Source organism: Helobdella robusta (genome assembly GCF_000326865.2).
Source record: "Helobdella robusta unplaced genomic scaffold HELROscaffold_22, whole genome shotgun sequence".
NCBI lineage: Eukaryota > Metazoa > Annelida > Clitellata > Rhynchobdellida > Glossiphoniidae > Helobdella > Helobdella robusta.
In genome coordinates this window covers 1,308,768-1,332,957 of record NW_008704170.1, presented here as the reverse complement: position 1 = coordinate 1,332,957, position 24,190 = coordinate 1,308,768, and the positions used below count along the sequence as shown (strand labels likewise).

General features: G+C 32.5%; 2 protein-coding genes across 2 annotated transcripts; one reads left to right on the top strand and one right to left on the bottom strand.

Moving 5' to 3' along the window:
• Positions 1-4,957: 4,957 nt before the first annotated feature.
• On the top strand, positions 4,958-6,055 carry HELRODRAFT_171958 (hypothetical protein; the record flags this gene model as incomplete). Its single annotated transcript, XM_009018637.1, has 2 exons — positions 4,958-5,022; positions 5,098-6,055. 2 exons carry the CDS (start codon positions 4,958-4,960, stop codon positions 6,053-6,055), a joined length of 1,023 nt encoding a protein of 340 aa, XP_009016885.1.
• Positions 6,056-14,368: 8,313 nt separating this feature from the next.
• HELRODRAFT_78206 (hypothetical protein) lies at positions 14,369-16,020 on the bottom strand (the record flags this gene model as incomplete). Its single annotated transcript, XM_009018636.1, has 6 exons — positions 14,369-14,527; positions 14,678-14,824; positions 15,110-15,231; positions 15,362-15,409; positions 15,538-15,681; positions 15,930-16,020. Coding segments are annotated over 6 exons (711 nt in total), but the record flags the coding sequence as incomplete, so codon positions are not given.
• Between the last annotated feature and the right edge of the window lie 8,170 nt (positions 16,021-24,190).

The window sequence follows — 24,190 nt, the reverse complement described above, 5'->3', positions numbered from 1 at the left end:
GGGATGATGATGATGAGGATGACGATGATGATTGTGATTATTTTTGTTATTATTATTGTTGTTATTGTTGTTATTGTTGTTCACTCGACTTGAACTCGATTTTTTTATGCGGTGTCTTTGCTAAGATGGTGACGACGACGACGATGATGTTGTTGTTGATGATGATAATGATGCAGTTTTTGTTGTTGTTGTTGTTGTTGATGATGCTGTGGTTGATGACGACGACGATAATGATGAGGATGTTATTGTTGTTGATGTTGTAAAGATTTTAGAGTGGTTTTAGTTGTTGCTGGCGTAGTAGCGATTGTTTAAACATAAACATAAAGATGAACAGAGAATCTTTAAACGGAAAACGTTAAAAATACTTGAACCAAAACCACAAACATGGACAGTAAACATAAACAAAGAAATGTTATATACAGCAAACATAAACATCGAGCATAAACACGAATTAAGGAAGCATAACCCGGTCCGACACGTCTTCATAACTTCTATGTGTTTCCTAATCCCATGTGTGTTTGTGTGCGTGTGTTTGTTTGTTTGTGTGAGTGTGTGTGTCTGTTTGTCTGTATGTGTGTTTGTTTTTGCGTGCATGCGTGCGTGCGTGTGTGTGTTTGCGAGTGCGTTTTGTTTATGTGTTTGTTTGTATGTTTGCGTGTACGTGTTATTTGGGATGTTACTGAATGTGTATATGTATATGTGTAATTAATTGAATTTAACGTATGCCTGAATGTACGTGTGCCTTTGTGTGTGTGTGTGTTTGTGTTTGCATGCATGCCTGCCAGTTTGTTTGTTTGTATCGTTTGTATGTGTGTTCAGCAAAATATAAAACAAATTTTTGTGGTAAGGAAGTAAGAAAAGTTCGTCAAGCATTAGCATTAATAAGCAAAGATGCTCTTACATATGAGGATAAGTTTGAACCAGAACAAAAACAAAACAAACAGGCAAACAAACAAACGAACAAGTGGATGAACAAACGGAAGAACTATTGAGTGAACGAACAAACGAACTATAAAGAGGAGCATGCGAACTTCTGAAACATTCAAAGACTACTGCTCCTAACATGAAAAGACTTTCAAGAAAATTTGTGCAAATTTGTCTGATTCCATGCGTGTTTGTGTGTTTGTTTGTTTGTATGTTTATGTTTGTATGTTTATGTTTGTATGTTTATGTTTGTATGTTCATGTTTGTATGTTTATGCTTGTATGTTCGTTTGTACGTGATTGTTTGAGTGTATATACTAGTTTGACTTTGTAGAATAAAGTCAAGAATTTAGACAAGTTTGTTTGCATGTTTGTTTGTATGTGTGTATGTTTGTATGTTATTTCTATGTTTGTTTGTTAGTATGTCTGTATAAATTTGCAAGTACACAAATATGTATGTGGTCCTGGAAATTTTTTCGCTTATAAGAAAATGAATTTATGGCTACCTACCAGTGTTTGCATCCTATCTGTCTTATTTTTGTTTTTTTATGTTTGTATGTTTGTATGTATGTATGTAGGTTGGTTGGTTGGTTTGTTTGTATGTATGTATGAATGTATGTATGTATTAATATTTGTATGTACATATGGTTTTGTATGTATATTTTGTAAGTTTTTGTATTTTTAAAAGTTTGTATGTATTTATTTTTTATGGCCTTACCCATCGCATTCATGTAAATGTAAATTTGTATGTATGGATGTAATATTTTTGTTTCGTGTTTGATTTGTATGTCTGTAATTTTTTTGTATTTCTGTATTTATTTTTGTATCTATTTATGTATATACATTAATTAATATTTGTATATATGTACATTTGTATGTTTGCATGTGAGTGTATTTCTATAGTAGATAATGTGTGTGTTTTATACCTGTTTGCATGTGTATCAGGTACATAAAAATTTAAAGTTTGTTTGCATATGTATAAACTATCTTTTAAAATGGTATTTATACCCTGTTTTGTATGCGTTCTAGCAAATTTATAGTGCGTGTGTGTATTAGTGTGTGAATAATCTGGCACTCCTAACCTGAAGTATGCAAGCTTATTTAGAGTTCTCGGGTGAATATGGTTAAAAATTTTTTCTCGTTTTACGTTTGCTGAAAGATTTTCGCTTTTACTGATGTTTTTTTTTTGTTTTTTGCTTGTTTTTTGAAATTTTTGGGTGTTTTTTCTCAATAGTTTGAATAGTTCTTCTTATGTAAGGTTTACTTCACATAGAATTTTTTTAAAAACCGTGTTGATGATAATGGCCGGCTTTGTGAAAATAAAAACTTGAATTTTTTTTTGTGGTAAATGTGTTTTGTATTGTTGGCTTTATTTTGATTGTTTTTTTGTTCTGGATGTTTTTTAGCTACATACAACAAAAGATGGATTTACTTAAAGGTTTAGCCATTAAAATCAAATTTTTCAAGCTTGCCTTTATTCTTTTGTTTGTAAGATTATGTTTTACTTGTTTTTTTTTGTTTTTGTTTGTTTGTTATTGTTTTGTTTTTCATTTATATTTTTTGTTACAAAACTTAGTTTGAAGTTTGTTTTTGGTATTTCTATGACATTTTTAACGTTTCAAAGTTTTGCTAAGATGTTTTTTGTCGTTTTGTTAAGGTTGATTTTTGATACAACAAAATTTTTTATTTTTTTTTGTGGATGCTTGCGAAAGTTTTGAGGACGTTTTTCTTCCTTTTTTATTTTACAAAAAAAAAATTATTTTTTCTCAGCAAAGAAAAAATCAATCCAACAAATTTGTCTGTCGGAGGACGTGCAATGTTTTGCAAAGTTAATAAAAAAAATTTGTTGTTTTTTATTCTCTCGGTAAAACTTTTTTTCCTCTAATTTTGTTCTTGCACTTTTGAAAATTAAATTAATTCACAATCCACATTTTGCAATTCACATTTTAAAATTTATAATTCACAAGTCACAATCCACATTTTGCAATTTACAATTCAAAATCCATAATTCATAATCCACATTTCACAATCCACATTTCACAATCCACATTTCACAATCCACATTTCACAATCCACATTTCACAATCCACATTTCACAATCCACATTTCACAATTCACATTTCAATAAAGATGCCATTGTTATTGCCGTTAATGTTATTGAGATAGCTGACGTCAATACCGTTGTTGTTGTTGATGATGTTGTTGTTGTTGTTGTTGTTGTTGTCATCGTAATAAGTGTTATTTTTTTTCTCAGTAAGCTAGTTCATGATGTCATTAGTGTTGGCGTTAAAATTAGACAAAGTGGTTTAGAGTTCGTGGGGCTAATTGCGGATAATGCTTGTCTATGTTAACATTATGGAGACTTTTTCTAACGTTGTTTCATTTACTGGTAAGTTTAGTTGTTGTTGTAATTGATGTTGTTTTTTGGAAAAAGTTGTTCTTAAATATTTTTCAGTTGCAGTTGTTATTATTGTTAGTTTCGTTGATGGTGCTGTTGTTGTTGTTGCTGTTGTTGTTGTTGTTGCTGTTGTTGTTGTTGTTGTTGTTGTTGTTGCTGTTGTTGTTGTTGCTGTTGTTGTTGCGTCGTAATTTTTTAAGATCATCTCTAATCCCTGATCAATATTATTATTGATTTCATTTAAGCTATGGCTAATGTTGTTGTTGATGTTGATGTAATATTGTCTGTGTTTTATGTTGCCGTGGTGGCTAATAATGTTATCCATGTTGATGATTCTGGTGTTATTTGTATTGTTGTTGTTTTTTGATGTCACCTGAGTTGAGTTGTTCAATGATTTTGTTGTTGGTGATGAACTTTTTAAGCTGTCCGTTAATGTAAATAATGTTGCCACTAATGTCTGTTGTTATTTGAAATTTAGTTGTTGTTGATGTTGTTTGTATTGTATTTAATATATCTAATGTTGTTGTTGTTGCTGATGATGATGTTATTTAGAAGACAGTAACAATTAGGCTGGTCGTTTGTTTTTTCTTTAGCTTCCTGAGCAAAACATCCGGTTTTTTTACGTGTATTTTTATGTTTATGCGTATGTAAGTATGTATGTATGGCAAACTAAAAAAATTTGAATCAACAGACCTCAATTCATATTTTGACAACTTTGATCATTTTTAAACAAATCGATCATATTTTGTGGTGCAACATTAATCAAAGACATATAAATTAATAAAAATATTTAAAAAAATTCTCTTATCAAACCACAACTAATACAATTCCTTCAATATTGGGTAGAATGAACCAAAGAGTTCAATGTGTCTTTAGTTAAACATTTTGTTGTTTTTCTAAACAAACGTTGCTGAAACGTGCTAGATTTAAACAAAAACTTGATTTTTTTTTGTTTATTGACATCATGGAATCCAAAATAAAACCGAGCACAGTCGCCGAGCTGCAAAAATTTATAACATTATCCTTAATTATTCTGGACAACTGATGCCAGGTGCCTATATGTAAAATTATATTCCTTGGTAGAAAGTACACCATTAAAAGCACCTGCTGGAATCTCTCAGTAAGGTAGGATTTGAACAAATCCAAGGCCCTTCCAGACACTTCATAACTTAACTGCAGCCTTTGAACGAAAACGGCATGATCCACGCATGTATGTATGTATGTATGTATGTATGTATGTATGTATGTATGTATTTATGTATGTATGTATGTATGTATGTATGTATGTATGTATGTATGTATGTATGTATGTATGTATGTATGTATGTATGTATGTATGTATGTATGTATGTATGTATGTATGTATGTATGTATGTATGTATGTATGTATGTATGTATGTATGTATGTATGTATGTATGTATGTATGTATGTATGTATGTATGTATGTATGTATGTATGTATGTAAGTATGTATGTATGTATGTATGTATGTATGTATGTATGTATGTATGTATGTACATACATACTTTTGAAAAATAAGTTCGGTTTACTTGATGATGAAAACTTTGTTAATAATGTTTCGGAATTTTATACAAATGACGACATTGTTGGAGCTTTAAAAATATTAAAAAATGAAATGGAAGTCAATAAAAGTGAAAAACTCGACAAAATCATACCTCGTGGAACGACTAAAAAAGAAAGGTTACAAGATTGCATTGCTATTTTAAAATATCTAAAATTATAAGATTTGATGGACAAATGTCCGATTTTTGTCAGTAGTGACCTGGAAAAAATTCCAGATATGGAAAGTTTGATTAAATTAAATTTTGAAAGTTTAAAACGAGAAATTACCGACATATTGCACAGCCAACAGCAGCACGTGCTTAATACCTTAGAGGTGCACAACAAGGAAATTTGCGCGGTAAAAAACACCGTTAATAATATAGCGCTGAACTACGATAAAACGACATATTATAATCACCACAACAAACTGCTTTCAAACTCGAATCCCTTAGGACGAAGTAGCAAAATGCATCATTGTAGCTACGCTGACAAAGTTTCATCGAATTTATTAATATCTGGCACTAAAACATCACATTGTAATGAAGTTGAAAAAAGTATAGCGCCAAAGTTACTTGAGAAGTCAAGCGATTTAATTATTGACGTAAATAATCAAAATTTCAACACTGGAAACCTGTGGTCAGATGCCGAGAAAACACCAGTGGATGATGGGTTTAGAGAGTACGTTTCCAGAAATAAAAAAAGAGCCAGACTAAACAACTCATCTGAAGATAATAATGAAATGAAATCAAGTGGTACCACCGGTAACACGGGCAATGTTAACGCATCCATTCCAAAACCAATTAAAAAAATTATTGGCATCAAAGTAATCGACAACTGCAAACTTCAGGCCGAAAAGAACCTTATAAAAAAGACCGTTTTCTTGATGAGCAACGTAAAAAGATGTCACAGAAATGATGTCATAGATTTTCTTAAAACAAGTGGTATAAACGTCATCTCTTGTTTTCCGGTGATAAAACGTTCTAATCAGGAAATAAGCGATCCAGTAAACAAGGATGAGGAAGAATCAACGATGTTTCGTGTATGTGTCGAAAGTTGCGATGGACCGAAGATGAAGGACCCGGAAATTATGTTAAAACACATCATTGTACGCGAATGGCGTTTCGGGAAAAATACCGACAAAAACTCCGATACAACGAACAAACATGGCTGACAAAAATTCGTTAAATACTGTTAACGATACTCGCAGCAATCTCGTAGAAAAAACCTGCAGACTATATGACGATATAAATCAAATAAATGCTTTGTATAACTCCATCAGCGACAACGGAATTAACGACAATTTGTTTTTCAAGCTAATGCATTTAAACATTAGAAGTTTAATTCACAAATCAGAAGACTTACTCGATTATTTAAACAACTTTTCTTTTAAATATAACATTATTGGTATAAGTGAAACGTGGCTGAATGATGACAATATCAAGTTAATAAATATTACTGGTTATGATTTTGTTGGTAAAAATCGGTCTGGTAAGCACGGTGGTGGAATCGGTTTGTATATTGATAACGATATTACGTATAAAACAAGAAACGACATCAATAGCATTAGCAGCATAGAATTATTCAGCATAGAAATAACAAACGATTATTCCAATAAAAATGCAATAATTGTAATAACATATCGGCCTCCTACCTATGACGCAAATATGTATCTTCAACAAATCGAACAGGTACTACAAATCATAAGTCTAGAGAACAAACTAGTTTATCTGATCGGTGACATGAACATCAATTTACTTGATGCTGATTCAAATGCCAGCAAATTCCAACTTCAACAATTATTAACATCATACAACCTATCAACTTTAATAACAACCCCAACAAGAATAAGTTTAAATAAAAATTCAGTCATTGATAACATTTTCACGAGCGAACCAAATGCAGTAGAATTATGTGGTACACAGGTATGTGATCTTTCGGACCACCTACCAATTTTTATAATTGTAAATATGAAGTCTAACAGTATCAAGAACCATTTTCTGAAGGAGAAATTATACTCGTTTACAAGTGAACGAATCAACAGACTGAACGAATATTTAATAAACATGGACTGGTCAAACGTTTTAAACTGTGAGGATGTAAATGTCGGGTTTCAACGATTCATAGAGATTTTTGTAAAGAACTTCAACGAATGCTGTCGTATTTCATCAGCAAGAAAAATTAAAAAAATATCACGTGATAAACCTTGGATAATTGATGATCTTAAAATAATGTTAAATAGAAAAACCAAACTGTATACAAAATATCTAAAAAATCCGAATATTGAAAATCTAATTGAATTAAAGTCAATTAGACAATCTTGCATCAAATTTAAAAACAAACTAAAAAAACAATACTACAGCGACATCATAGAAAAGAACATAAAAGATAACAGAAGAACGTGGTCGATTATTAAGAACATTATCAGCACAAATAAAATCACCAATACCGTCACATCAAACAGTGAAATTGTTCGTTCTCCTGCGGACTCCTTAAACGATTATTTCACCGGTATAGCTATAAAACTAGGTTCATCTTTCAACAATTCAACACTCTGGAAAAATCACCTCACTAATAAATTTCAAAACTCGTTCTTCTGTCTGTCGACCTCAAGCGATAAAATAATTGCAACAACCAGACTTCTCAAACCAAAAACAACCAGTGGATGGGATGGCATTCCTATGAAAATAATAAAATCTACCATACATTCAACAGCTCACATTTTGGAATTCCTAATTAACTTTTTTTTCAACTCCGGCACATTCCCACGATGTTTCAAAGTCTCAAAAATTGTACCGATTAAAAAGGATGAGGGATGCAATGATTTAATTAATTTTCGACCCGTTGCTCTTTTATCAAATTTTTCGAAAATAATAGAAAAAATAATGTACAAAAGGCTAAATATCTTCTTCAAAAAAAATTCCATAATTAACGATTCACAATTTGGATTTCGAGAGAAGTACTCGACTGAGCTGGCAATAATAGAATTGATCAGAAAAATAGGGATCGCAGCAGAAGACAAAAAATACATCGTAGGCATTCGATTGCATCAACCACAACATCTTGCTGGCGAAACTAGACCATTATGGAATACGTGGCTCGCAACTGAAATGGTTCAGAAGTTACTTATCGGAGAGAAGTCAATTTGTTAGCTGGCAGGGTACATGCTCGAGCGAAAAATTAAACCAAATTGGAGTACCTCAGGGCAGTATTTTGGGTCCATTGCTATTCATTGTCTTCATCAACGATCTCCCGAAAGTTTCAACATTCTTTGATTACATTTGCTTCGCAGATGATACTAATCTATTCAGTACAGGCAAAAACATCGATTAACTCATCTTGAAGACTAATAGTGAAATTAAAAAGGTCGTCTCATGGTTTGAATGTAATATGTTGACATTGAATAGCAGAAAAACTCAAATGATTATTTTTGGCCCAGTCCAATATTTAAACTACAAGGAGCCATATAAGATCGTAATAAATAATTCGGATATTCTCGAAAGCAAAACTGTTAAATTTTTAGGAGTAATATTGGATCAAAAATTATCGTTTCAACAACATGTTCGATATGTTTGCACAAAACTAGCAAGATAAATTGGTCTATTAAATAAAATAAAATTTTTCTTGCCTAAAAGAATTCTTAACATGCTATATAAAGCCATCTGTACTCCATATATCTCATACTGCAATACAGTCTGGTCAAGCGCCTATCCATCTACAACAAATCCAATAAGAATAATCATGAAGAGAGCGATGCGAACAATCACACTTTCCAAAGCTCAATCCCATTCACAACCGCTATTCGCCACGACAAGCAATCTGACTTTCGATCAAATGAGTACATATCACGCGACAAAATTCATCGACAAACAATTGACTGGTAAACTACCTCCTATTTTTGACGGTTATTATAAACGAACGAAGAATCAAAGGCGCATCAATTTCATCTGTTCCAACAAATCAAAAACGAAAATTTTACATCAACACATCATTTGCAGAGGACCCAGAATTTGGAATTTTTTATTAAATAAAGGATTTAATTATGACAGATCGAACATGCAGAACTTTAAATATCATTTGAAAGCATTTATTAGTATGATTAATTAAAATCACTAGTTTTAAGAATATAAATTACATTTTTATAAAATATTTATGACATCATGTATGCTCAGTTGTATGTATGTGTGTGTGCTGACGTGTACGTAGATATTTTTATATACGTATGTGATCCTATTCTCTTCTATCTATAGATTATATAGATAGATTCAATCAGGTATTCTATATGCAGTTTTGTATATAGAGAAATATAGACCTAACTTATTATTAGGATCAATTAGTAACATCTCAAAGCTAATACATTCCATTTAGAGAATCTGAAGTTTTTTGTGGTGCACGATGATAATATTTTTATGAACAGTTAGTAACACCGTAAAAATAATATACTCCAATTAGAGAATCTGAAGTTTTTTGTGGTACTCGATAATTTTATTTTTACGAACAACTAGTAACACCGTGAACTTAATATATAACATTTAGAGATTCTGAAGTTTTTTGTTTGATGGCTGAGCCCGATGATTTTGTTTTTGTAATCAATTAGTAACATCTGAAGGTTAACATATTTCATTCAGAGATTCTGAAGTTTTTGGCTTAGGTGGCTGTGCTCGATGAGTTTTATACTAACTCCTCACAGTCAACCTGCACCTTATTTTCTTTATTGAGGTCAAATAAATTATTTCGTTTCGTTTCGTATGTATGTATGTATGTATGTATGTATGTGTGTGTGTGTGCGTGTGTGTAAATGTAAGTGTATGTATGTGTTTTTACTGACATAATTTTAGTTTATAAATCAAAATTTATATTTGTAAGGAACTTTTCTTCTGCAAATATTAAGCCCTAAAAGTACACTGAATGGTTTCATGGACTTGTGAGGTTTCACCAATTCATAATCTTACAAAAAGAATTACTTTATGTTATTTTTATTTTTCGAGGTTTGCTCATATGAACAAATTTATTTGGAGTGGAGTGTTGGTATGTGAGCGTGGGAATTTATGTTTTATTTGGTAAGAAACTTTTAATTGAATTTTTTTAACTTTTTAACTTTTTTTAGACGTTTTTTGTACAGTAAAATGAGTTTTTCATGCTAATGTTATCTTTTATGCTCAATTATTTGTATGCGTGCGAGTGCGTGTGTGTGTGCCTACCTGGTGGTGTGAAATAGAAGTTATTGTTAACGCTTCATTTAAATTGATTAACTATAAAACTTTTTAATCAAAATACTTTCTTTAGGACAAAATTAAATTATTTAATTAATTTTTTTTTCTCCCGATGGACTCAGCGAATGAGGGTGGTTCCCGTCAGCCGTGCAGCATATACACTAGGATGTAGTTGGAAATGAAATAGAAAAAAGTTCAAAAAGCAAACGATTGTTACAAAAAATGAAATGAGATTTTTTAAATTAAGAAGATGTAAAATGTTTGAAAAGGAAGGAAAAGTTATTTTGCAGAGAAAAAAGTGAGAGAAAAAAGTGAGAGAAAGAAAGAGACAGAGAGAGAGAGAGAGAGAGAGAGAGAGAGAGAGAGAGAGAGAAAGAGAGAGAGAAAGAGAAGGAGAAAGAGAAAGAAGGAAACAGACAGACAGGAGTAAAAAACAGACAGAAAAACAGACAGACAGATAGAAAACGCGAAAAAATGGAAGAGAGTAAAAGAGAAAGGGAGAGAGAGAGAGAGAAACATGTGAAAAAAGAACAAGATGAAAGGAAAGCCAAAGTGTTAAAAAGGAGACAACAAAACAAAAGAAAAATATGATTATGAAGAGGAAGACAGGAAGTAGGAAGAATGGACTGCAAAAAAAATAACAGATAGTAAGAAGAAGAAGAAATGATGAACGAAAGATAGTAAGAAAAATGAAAGATGAATGAGAGAAGGGAAAAAAAGAGGAGCCACGTGTAATCTGAGATTAATAGGAATGCGACGAGTTGTTTAATCGGAATGTTTTTCTCTGTGCTGCTGTGCTCTTCTGGGGAGATATTGAAGCTGAGGGGATGATGATGATGATGACGATGATGATAATGTTGTTGATGATGATGACGATTATGATGTTGATGATGATGATTCCGGTGTTGTTGATGACGATGACGTTGATGAAGATAAGAATGACGATTATGATGTTGATGATGATGATGTTGATGATGATGAAGATGTAGAAGAAGAAAAAAAATAAAAAATAATAATTAATAAATTGGCGAAAAGTTACTTCGTATCGTTTCAATTTAAATATCTTTGGTTCCTAATTTTAGATTAAGTAAGAATAAAATTTTTTGGTGCAAATTCATTTAATAAAAATGATTGCAGATGAAAGGTTTCATGTTCGTCATCATCATCATCGTCATCATCATCTTCTTCATCATATCAACCTCATCATCATCATCATCGTCATCGTCATCATCATCTTCTTCATCATATCAACCTCATCATCATCATCGTCATCATCATCTTCTTCATCATATCAACCTCATCATCATCATCATCGTCATCGTCATCTTCTTCTTCATCATAACAACCTCATAGTCATTAACATCATCATCTTTAATGATAATAATAGTGTTTCAAAGTTAGCCAAAACCAATATCGTCTAACCACTATAACCTTATTTAGAATCATCTCCATCATTACAAACATTCTTATCACATCATTATCATCGTTATCGTCGTTATCACATCTTCACCATCACCACCATCGTCACCATCGTCGTCATCATCATCATTTTTATTAACATCATCATCAGTCCCCCATCATCAATTCTAAAACACGATGACGTCATTTCTTTCACTGAGAGATTTAGACTACACTTCTGACGTATTTCCATTTTGCCATGAAGCCATAGCCTCGCTGCAGTTTCACGTACCTTAGATCGACATCTTCGTCGATTTTGTAATGGCCGAGTTTGTCGGTGACGAATAAAACTTTGGCCCAAGCCGGTATACCTATGCTTATTTTTATCTTCGTCAGATCCTCTTCCTTTGTCATGTTAGCGCCAAAGTTTAGAACAACTATGATTCTGTTTAGTTAGATGGTTGGTTGGTTGATTGGTTGGTTGGATGGTTGATTGATTGAATGGTTGGTTGGATGTTTGGCTGGTTGGTTGGTTGGATGTTTGGCTGGTTGATTGGTTGGATGGTTGGTTGGATGGTTGGTCGGTTGGTTGGTTGGTCGGTTGGTTGGATGTTTGGTTGGTTGGATGGTTGTTTGTTTGTTTGGATGGTTGGTTGCTTGAATGATAATAGTATTATTATTAATTTGGATTGAATGAATAAAATTTGATTTGATTTGATTATTATGATTTTAAATCGCTATTGTTCACGTTATGATCAGCATCACCGGATTCAACATCCCCATCGTCACCACAACTACTAACCTATCATGCCCTTCGATTTCTCTCACGTAAACAAGCAAATTTTTGTCAAGAACAGTCATTTCGTTGTTGTTGTTGTTGTTGTTGTTGTTGTTGTTAGCGTTAATGTTAGTGTTTTCAGTTTCAGCCAAGTGCAACACACCATTTCTTAAGGACTTGTGTTCCTTTATTAACTTGGTGATGTTTTTGATCATGTACCACGTGCTTTCAAAATTGGCTTTTTGATTCTGTGAAAGTGGTTGGTTGGTTGGTCGGTTGGTTGGCTGGTTGGTTGGTTGGTTGGTTGGTTGGTCGGTTGGTTGGTTGGTTGGTTGGTCGGTTGGTTGGTTGCTTAGTTGGTTGGTTGGTAAGTTGATAAGTTGATTAGTTGATTGATGGTTAGTTGGTTGATTGGTTTGCTGGTTTGTTAGTTGGTTGTGAAGTTGATTTTTGATTCATTTTGTGGTTGATTGATCAAAAAACAACTACATCATGGGGTATAATAATAACCATAACAACATCCACCCACATCACAGGCAAATACGCTCAAATTTATTATTAATTCACCGACAAGAAACACGTGTAAAAAATTACATAACCAAAATAATCATTATAAATTCAAACTTGAAGGTTCAGTGAATTTGATTGCGAATTAATTTCCAACCAAGGCTTGCAGGTCTCATTACAAAAGCCGGCGTTGGCTGTATCGTTTGTCCAGTACATTGGCTGACGATGACCGTATCTGGATTGGTTCTTTTCAAATGTTGGATTGATCGATTGGTTGTTTGATTAATTGATTGATTGATTGATTAAGATTAATTGATTGAATGATTAAGATTGATTGATTGAATGATTAATATATACAGTACAATACAAATGATGTATAGTTTCTACAAATGTATCTACTCTACATAATCGCAACTAAATTTTATTAAAGCATTTTACGTACCCTTTGTGGGGTTATATCATAGACAGGATCTTTTTTTAAATTTGCATCATTGTAGTCATCGCTCATTTCAATTTCTTCGCCGTAGTAAAACATGACCGCACCGGGCAGAGTTAGTTTAAGAAGCATGGTCACTTTGTAAAAATCCTGACCGACCACATCCATAATGCGTTTTTTGTCTTGGTCACCTGTCTGTGTGTGTGTGCGTGTGTGTGTGTGTGTGTGTGTGTGTGTGGTCATAGCTGCGTGTGTGTGTGCGTGTGTGATGAGATCATGATGACTATGTTTGATGATGATGATGAAGATGATGATTATGAGATAATTTAGAGGAAAAATCCAAGCGTACACTCCAAAGCGGTGTGGAATCTGACGGTCTTTTGTCATTGTAATCCTGTTGACAAACAAAAATAATAATAATAATAATAACAACAATAATAATAATAATGAATGAATGAATGAAAACTCTGTATAAATGCTATACATGTACTAGATTATATCCGCACCGAATAGTGAATTTGGACGAATAGATCGGATATCAAATTTTGATCAAACGCTCTCTAAGATGTATTCACTATCTGATATACATGTATTTAATATCTACGTTATAATCCCCATTATCATAATTTTTATCATCGTCATCGTTATAATCATCATGGTTAATTAATATTAACACCTTTAAAACTTGGTTGATGTTAACACCAGGTAGGTTGGTGTAGAGGTGGTAGCTTATTGGAAGGTGAGCCACAGAGTGTCCGTTGTGGCTGTAGTAATCGTAGAAATAGTCGGTGTTCGAGTCACCGTCAGTAAGAAGAATTCTGATGGCGGAAGTTTCAATGATGGTGGTGGTGATATTTATGGTGATTTTGATGATGATGATGATGATGATGATGATGACGACGATGATGGTGATGATACTTATGGTGATTATAATGATGATGACGACGATGGCAATGATGATGATGATGATTTGGATGTGATGATGATGATAACAATGACAGTACGTACGGTGCCTCTCTTCCGTCTGGATATTTCTTGTAATTTTTCAACATATCCTTCCATCTGGCGATCAGCTCGAAAGTTTCAGACTGTCCTCTCGTCTGTCTGAAATCCTGTATTGATTATTGTCATTATTATTATAATAATTATAATTATTTACATATTATTATTATTATTATTATTGTTGTTGTTGTTGCTGTTGTTGTTACTAACTCCAGGTGAATTATCAATCTGGTCGGAGTTTTCGAAAAGGAAATCCGAATTAGCGATTTTGAATCCGTCGACATCTTTATCCGTCCAGAACTTTAAATATTTCTGAAAAATGAGAATTATGTGTATTCGTGTGTGTGCGTGTGTGCGCGTGCCTGTGCGTGTAGTTGTACATGTGCGTATACGTGTTTACTGTTTAGTGTACGTGTATGCTGTGCATTTCAATTATGCGCGTGTACACTGTGACTAACTCACCTCCATTTCACCCTGTATGAACCTGCTTCTGAGGTTCAGCTCCGGTTGAGTTTTCAAGAACTGATGTAGGTAGTATGTGTTATTGCTCCGAGCGTTTGTGCTATCTAATTGTTTCCAAGAACCGCCTTCTTCCTCATACACTGTCGTCTTATGGCAGTGTCGTTTTAACGATGTTTTGTATTTTAGGAATTTTATTCAATTATTTGTATTATACTAAACACACGCATACACGCACGCACGCACGCACACACATATATATACCGAATTTATGCTCAGTTAATGAAACTGTTGTAGGCAGAAGACACACAATAATACACACACATACACAGACACACACACACATACATACATAGCTATTTTATATATACACATATATACCCAACAAATACACATATATACCCAATTATTAAGCCTGTTGTGAACTGTAGATACAAAATGATTCCAGCTGGAGGTAGGATTGGTTGGCGGGTTTTCAAAATACTTTTTGAACTCCTCAAACCAAGGATGTTTGTCTCCAACGTGATTCGGTACAAACTCAATTATCAATTTCATCCCTATTAAAGATTGGGAATATGAGTTTTAATTATTAATTTAATTATTTTTTTTGTCCCGTTTTTGTGAAAAATATTATTTAAAATTTAGTTTCATTCAAGGTGGATATTAAAGATTGAATGGTCGTTTTACCGTTCCTGTGCGTAGCGTTCACTAATGATTCGAAATCATCCATCGTACCTTGGTGGAAAAAAATTGAATTGATCAATCAACCAATTAATTAATCAGTCAGTCAGTCAGTCAGTCAGCCACTCAGTCAGTCAGTCAGTCAGCCAGCCAGTCAATCAGTCATTCAGTCAGTAACCCACCAATGCTATCATCAATTTGTTCGTAATCAACGATCTCGTAACCATAATCTTTTTTTGAGGAACTTGAATCTGATTTTAATATAGAATTTAGCACGATCACACTCACACCTAGCTCTTTTAACTCTGGCAGTTTCATCTCAATTCCTAGAAAAAATTAAAATAAAGATGTTATAAATTACGCTTTAAAGTAATTTATCTCAAATATATGTTATTACTTTTTAAACAACAACAGCTGTTGCATGTACACATCATTCAAAACCAAATAACACCAACATCAACTACAACATCAACCACGACAACACCAAAAACAACAACAACAACAAACAACAACAACAACAAAACATAACAACAACAAACAACAAAACACACCAACAACAACAAGAAGCAGCAACCTTTTAAATCACCAAATCGTTCATTTCCTTTGTTCTCCTGGGAATAGAAGCTCCTAACGTGAATTTGGTAGAACACACCATCTTGCCACCACTTTGGCTCAGTTAAGGATTGACAACGCGGTGAAATAATCGTCAGTACAACAACCGTCACTAGGAATGCCAACCATATCAGCCAGAAGATTATCTGATAACGATAACGTCAACAAAGGGGACGAAATGATGATAAGGTTAATGATGGAAAAAAAAAGATGATGATCCGGAGATTGAAAAAAAAAAATGGGGTTCTAAAGCGGAAGAGGAAAAAGATTATGATCCCAAAGATAAAAGAAAATGGCATGATCCGGAGAGGAAGAGGAAAAAGATGACGATGATGACTCGGAGAAAAAAAATTGTGACAATAATAATGATGATGATGGCGATGACGATGACGACAATGATGAGGAGGATGATGATGACGACAAGAAGATAATACTCTCAATCACTCACAAAATTTATTGTGTTCCTGAGGCTACAACCTTGACAGCGCTGTTTTTAAAATCCGCGTTAAACCGCTAAATGGAAACATATCATTCACTCACTCAAAATTAAAGGAGATAGAATAATAAAGAGAGAAAAGGAGAAAAAGAGAGAAAAAGGAAGAGAGAAGAGATATAGACAAAGAGAGAAATAGAAAGAAAGTGGATTAAGTCTAGACAAACAAACACACTAGATAACTTTTTAAAATTTTTCTCATTTTCTTTTACATTCATTCGTTCGTTTGTTCGTTCGTTCATTTATTCATACATTTATTCATTCAATCATTCACTCATTCGTTTGTTCGTCCGCGGAAAAATTAACACTAAACAACAAAATGGAAGAGGCAAAGATTGAGCGCAAACTAACTATGCTAGCAACTCTTAGTGAGGTCCAGAACGACGTGTTTGATAGCTTCACCACATCTTCCTTACTCATGTTCGGGTAAGGCTTCACCACATCTGATGAAACTGAAGTACCATCTTCCGACATCTTTATGTTTGTCAGTGGAGGGACTTCCTTGCTGTCCTCCATTATGTGTATTTCTACACTCTGTGTGTGTTTGTTTGTGTGTGTATGTATGTGTGTTTGTGTGTATGTGAGTGTGTATGTTTGTGTATCTGCTTGTGTGTGTGTGTGTGTGTGTGTGTGTGTGGTGTGTGTGTGTGTGTGTGTGTGTGATTATAGTTTTTCTCGATTTATTTTAAAACCTTTATATATTTTTTAATGAAAAATTTGGAAAAACTCATCCCAAAATATAATCGTAGAAGATTAAAATCTAGTAATTGTTTCTACACATTTGAAAAAAAGGAAGGTGGCGTGGCGTTAATGAATTTAAACCTATTGTTAAGCGCTTTTGTGAAGTTTATAATTAAGAAGCGCTATAAAAAGATCTTCATAATAATAATAATAATAACAATGATGTAAATAACAATATTAATGTCGAAATTACGTGAAAAAAATCTGAAAAAAAATTACTTTTTCCTTCTTCTCAATCTCAATTCTTTTTTCAGGTAGTTGGGCTGTCTTCAAGTTTTCAGCGTAGTACCCAGATGTCTCATTTAGCTGCTGCTGCTGCTGTGGTTGTGGCTGTCGTGGCTTTTGTGGTTGTTGTGGTTCGCAACCGAAGGAAGTGACATTGTAGCCATCTTCGATGTCATCATCATTTGTGTAGTAGCTCTTATTCTCCATAGCTTATGGCTGTATAACTTTAGTTTTTATCAATAAAAATTAATATTTTCCTTTAAATTTACCAAAAATTGCATATTTTTATTAATAATAATATTACTATTAATTAATAATAATATTATTATTATTAAAAATAATTAATTTATATTTTAATAGTAATTAAAACGACGTAACTTCATTACGAACCTGAGATTTCGAATACATAGAATTGGTTTCAATGACTTATTTATACAGCGTTGAATTGCATATATGTGATCTAGATGAATGAACAGCCATATACGTTTATCTATGAGGATTTATGAATATGTTTGCATGTATGTGTGTTTTTGCGTGTGCGTGCGTGTGTGTGTGTGTGTGCGTAAAAAATATACGATTTAAAGATTTAAAAAATGTTGAGCGTATAAATATTTATTATGATTAAATGTAAGTATGTACGTTTGCATGTAAATACACGAAATTGGTTTGTTTGCCTAGCTTAAGTGTAAGATAATTTGTGTGTGTGTGTGTGTGCGTGCGTATGTGTGTGTTTGTGTGTGAGATTGTGAAATAGATAGCGAAGGAGAAAGAGAGAGAAAAAAAGAGAATGTTTGAGTTTGTAAGTGTGTGTGTGCATTAGAAATGGCATTAATTAGAGATAAATAAATAATTTTCGTAGCTTTCAATAATCTAAGAAGTGTCATCCTTGATCTTTGTATCCTCGATGTATCTTCATTTCGACAAGAGACACAATTTCAATTTTATTTTTTCAAAGTTCGGTGATGAAGTTTTATCGTCATCATCATCATCAATATCATCATCATCATCATCGTCATCATCGTCATCATCATCGTCGTCGTCGTCATCATCGTCATAATCATTTTAATTATCATTATCAGAAGAAACGTCAACAACGTTCTCATCGTCATCATCATCTCGCCGTCATCATCATCATCATCTGATGATGATCATCATCATCATTTACTTCATCATAATGTTATATTCAAAATTCCTCAAACTCACAATTTATTATCAGCTGTTTATCTAATCAGAGAATTTATTTCTCATTGTTGATTGTTCGCGAGTCTGATAAGAACAACGACATCAACAATAAACATCAACATCAACAATAATAATATTGAAAAATTGCTAATAAAGTAAGTTGAAAATATTCAAAATCATGGAAAGCAAATTCAACATCTCAGTCCTACTGGAGGCAACTGTCTAACTCAACCATTTCTGAATAAAATTAAAGTACTATTTCCGCCAACTATTCCACAACACATATACATACAAACTACATCCTCTGTCATTGTAATGTTTGTTCCATGATCTACCTTTCCTCTCTTTCTCTTTTTAACTTCGTAATTGTAGAACTTGGTGGGGTTATTTGAACGTATTGAGCATGGGTGAGTTAATTTAGTTGGCATACTTTGAAGAATAATAATAAAAAATTTAATATTTTCTGTACATGAATAATAAAAAAGATAGTTAATATTTAAGCAGGCATACATACTAGATTTTCATATACGTGTATATATAATTTTAACGTTGGTGAGGATTTCATTATCATATAATTGTTATCATCATCATCGTCATCGTTATCATCATCATCGTCATCATCGTCGTAGTCATCAACATCCTTCTTAACACAAAAATTTAAATCTCTTTCGAATGATAATAATTTATATAGCGCTACATTTTAATCGCCAGACTAAATTTTTCATACGGTGAGAAAATATTTATTGAACATTCGACGAATGGCAGTAGCGATTCATCAATGTTTGTATTGTTGTGTAATGCGTGTGTGTGTGCGTGTGCATGTGTGAGTGTGTGTGAGTGTGTTTTTTATGTGTGTGTGAGTGTGTTTTTTATGTGTGTGTGAGTGTGTTTTTTATGTGTGTGTGTGTTTTGTGTGAGTGTATTTGTGTGTGCGTGTGTTCGCATTGACAATGCTATGGTCTGGTGTTGTTGATGAAAGTGTTTTATTTGTTATTTTATTAATGTATTTATTTGTATATTTTCTTTTTTATTCTAGTATAAGCCTATGTGTGTGTGTATTTGTTTGTTTGTTTGTCTTGATATATCTTCATCCTTTTTTTATGTATATATATACATATATATGTATATTTATATATATGTATGTATATATATATATATATATACATACATACATAAAAAATGATGATAATATATCCTGTTATGTATAGTATATGTGAGACTTAAAATACTTAATACAAATATATATGGAACAGTTCTGTAAATTTAATTGCAAAAAAGTCGTTTAAAAATTTTATGAAGACAAACAAAAATTTCAAACAAATAATGAAAATAAAACTGGTTCGCGTTTAACCACCTAAACAAACTTAAACAACATACATACATTTGGAGAGACAAACATCCAACACTTCTTCTTTCTCGTGCATTACCCTTTCAGGGCATTGGCGACCATCGACCTCCACAAAAGCCGATCTTTACCACTTTGTAGTAGTTGAAATGTGGTGATACTCAACAAGTGGCAAAAAGGCTTCACGAATGTTTTACTATACGAAAAACATCGACACCCAACACACATACGTTGAAGTTGATAGACGCCATTCTACACGATGATCAACCAGCTTAAATGCATTGATAAAAAGATGCAAAGAATAAAAATTTTCCACCCAAAAATAAAAATAATAAAAATAATCACCATCAACCGCTTCATATTGGAAATTTTTCTCAGCAGGAATCCACTTTTCATCAATCAGATTTCACTTTGGCATGCCCGATTTTGTTTTTTTATTACTTCTTTGGTATTCTTATTCATATTTTTTTTGTTCACCTATTCTTTGTTTTCCATACATTGTTTCGTTTCACAGGCTCATTTTTCTGTTGTTTATCTTTGTTTTTTTTATTGTTTCTGTGTTGCGGTTGCGTGCTATTTTGTGTTTTTAGTTGTTGTAGTTGTAGTAGTTGTTTTTGTAGTTGCTGTTGTTGTTGTAGTAGTAGTAGTTGTTGCTGTTGTTTATTGTAGTAGTAGTAGTAGTTGTTGTTGTTGTTGTTGTTGTTGTTGTTGCTGTAGTAGTAGTAGTAGTAGTAGTAGTTGTTGTTGTTGTTGTTGTTTAAGTTGTTGTTGTTATTGTTGCCAATGTTTCGGTGGCGGGAGATAGGAAATTTGATTTTCGGATAATTTTTTCCTATTGTTAGTGAAGCGAGAATGATTATCGTTAAGGTAATCTTACTCTTCCTCTCGCCATATAACCTCATCATCATTATTATATCCTTGAAAATTACAAAAACGTTATCCTAATCGTCATTAACATCGTCATCATCATCTTCTTATCATTACCATTACAATCATCATCGTTATCATCTTCATTGTTACCACCACCATCGTCATCATCATCGTCATCATCATCGTCATCATCATCGTCATCATCATCGTCATCAGCAGCAGCAGCATCTTTCAATTGTTATCATCATCGTTATCATCATCATTGTTGCCACCATCATCATTATCACCATCATCATCATCACCATCGTCGTCATCATCATTATCATCCTTCTCATTAACATAATTGCATCATAGCCTTTAGGTATACAAATTATCATATTTAGTCTGATATGATAATATTCAGCTATAGTATGTGTAACATTTGAGAGAAGAGGGGAATATTTTTCCGAAATAATCTACCCCCGACCGAATAGATGCCATACATTTACATTGCATCTGTACTGCATACATGCTGTTTCTACTGGCGGCTTGCCTTATGTGCCATGCATGAACACAATAAATTTGTGTTTGTATTTTTTGTTTGTATGTTTGTTTGTATGGTTGTTTGCATGTTAGTTAGTTTGTTAGTTTGTTTGTTTGTATGTTGGTTTGATTGTTGATTTGATTGTGTGTTTGGTATGTATGTTTGTTTTTTGTATGTATGTTGATGTGTTTGTCTGTTTGTTTCTGTATAATTGTTTGTATGTTTGTATGTTTGTTGTCGTGCTTTGGCTCGTAAGATTTGTATGTATGATTGTTAGCGCATATGAAATCTAATGCTGATGTTGATGTTGGTTTTGCAATTCTAATAACTATTGTTTGTCATTTCTCCTTTTTCACCATCATCTTCTTTTTATTATTATCACCATTATTATATTATTACTGTTATTGTTGTTGTTGTTGTTGTTGTTGTTGTTGTTGCAGTGCAGTTGTTGTTGTTTTAATTATTGTTATTATTGATTTTGTTGAATCGTTGTTGATGCAGCAAGGTGTTTGTTGAAGTTTAAATTGGATGTAACAATTATCTTTTTTCTCAATTTGCTTCAGTACCTTTCTGGCAATAAAAACATTTGTATGATGTTTGTGTGTTTGTTTTTTTGTTAGTTCGATTGTCTGTTTGTTTTATCATTCGTTTGTTTGTTTGTGTATTTGTTTGTTTGTATTTCGTGTATATGTTGGTACGTATGTTTGTTTGTATGTGTGTTTGCATGTGAGTATATATACATTTGTTTGTATGTGCGTAAACTTCATAATTGTTTGTATGTATATCTTCATGTCAGTGTTTATGTATGTTTGTATGTTGGTGTATATGTATATGTCTGTTTGTATGTTGGTTTATATGTATGTTTGTATGTTGGTGTATATGTATGTTTGAATGTTGGTATATATGTATGTTTGTATGTTGGTATATATGTATGTTTGTATGTTGGTGTATATGTATGTTTGTATGTTGGTTTATATGTATGTTTGTATGTTTTTTTTGTTAGTTTGATTGTCTGTTTGTTTTATCATTCGTATTATTATTCATGTTTGTATATATGTATGTTGGTGTGTAAGTTTGTGTGTGTATCTGTATGTATGTTTGTCTAGCGTATATGTGTGCAGATCAGTTCATCGTTTGTATGTTTGTATTATTAATTAAGGAGTTTACACTTGCTATTACGCAAGAATAAGGCGAGATGGAGGAAGTTTGGTGAACATGGAAAAATGTAGGTTGGAGCAGACTGGAAATAATTTGAATGTAACGTGTAATATTTGCTTTTTAGCTTTATGTTCTTTATTCTGCGTGTTGGTGCGTATGTTTGTATATATGGTGGTTTGTATGTTTGTCTGTATGTTAATTTGTGTGTATGGTGGTTTGTATAAATGGTGGTTTGTATGTTTGTCTCTATGTTAACTTGTATGTATGGTAGTTTGTATGTTTGTCTCTATGTTAACTTGTATGTATGGTAGTTTGTATGTTTGTTTGTTTATAGGTTTGAATGCACGTTTGTGGTTGTATGTGTTACTGTTTGTATGTTTAACTGTGTGTATGTGTAAATGTTTGTATGTATATTTTCACAATCTTTTTGTGACAAAATTAGACTATATAAATTAGAAATACAATTTTTTAAAAAATTTAGAAGAAAAATATGAAAAAGCCTTGTTACATTGAATCGACCAATACAAGAGCCCCAGATAACTTTAGGTTAATGCGTTTGTACTACTCTAAAAAAAATATTCTCTCATTTGTTTTTATTTTGTCTTGTTTTTTTTCATTGAAAAATGAATATGTATCAACTGATATTTGTATATTCAATGTTTTATGTTATGTTGTTTTTTGAAAAAAGGCGTTTAATTTATGTTTTACCTATCAAAATTTTTAAAAAATTACCAAAAAATTAGTTTTAAAGCAAAAATAAAATGATATAATATGTATAAAATATTTTTTTCTAAAATTTTTGCTACATTCAGTTAATTTTCAACAGTTTCTCCAGTCGGTTTTTTGTAAGTATAATTTTCAAATTTTGAGCTCCCTTCCAATTCTCTATGGCACATTGTTTAACTTTTTGTCTATCCCATCCTAGCTCTAGGCACACGTGATGAATATGAAAGCACTAACAAACCATCCGCTCCGTCTGTTGAAATGCTGATAAACAATATGAATAAAAAAATAAGTAAAAAAAAAGGGCGATACGAAAAATAGAAAAAATAGACTTGTATCAAAATTGTCGAAAAATTTTAAATAGAGATAATTGTGTCTGTGTGTGAATGTGTGTTTGTGTGTTTATGGGGGTGTGTGATTAACTGCACCATATATGTATGTACACAACAAGTGAACTACACCATATATGTATGTACTTACACAACATGTGTGAGACTTGCTTTTGCTTGTTTTCTCTTTTGTTATCATGCCTTTACGACCGATACATCATTTCATTTTTGAACTAAGACCGTAGACGCTGTTGGCATTATTAACTGCATTACACTCGTTTCTTCTTATCAGCGCTATGGGTAGGTACATGTTATTCTTTTTAGTTTTGTTGGGAAAATCATCAATTAGCGTCAAACTTTTCCTTATCTGTGACTTCCTCCATAACATCTACACAAATATACATACATAAGTACATACACATATACACATACACACACAATCTCTCTCTCACACACACACACAAACATAGATTGACGACGACAACGATCGTGATAATGATGATGTTAGTATGAAACATGACACGCACTACAAACAAACCCGATGACATACATATCATCAAACAAAAATATGCAAATAAACAAATTCCGTTGCTACACAGGCAGCCATACAAACATACATACGTACACACACACA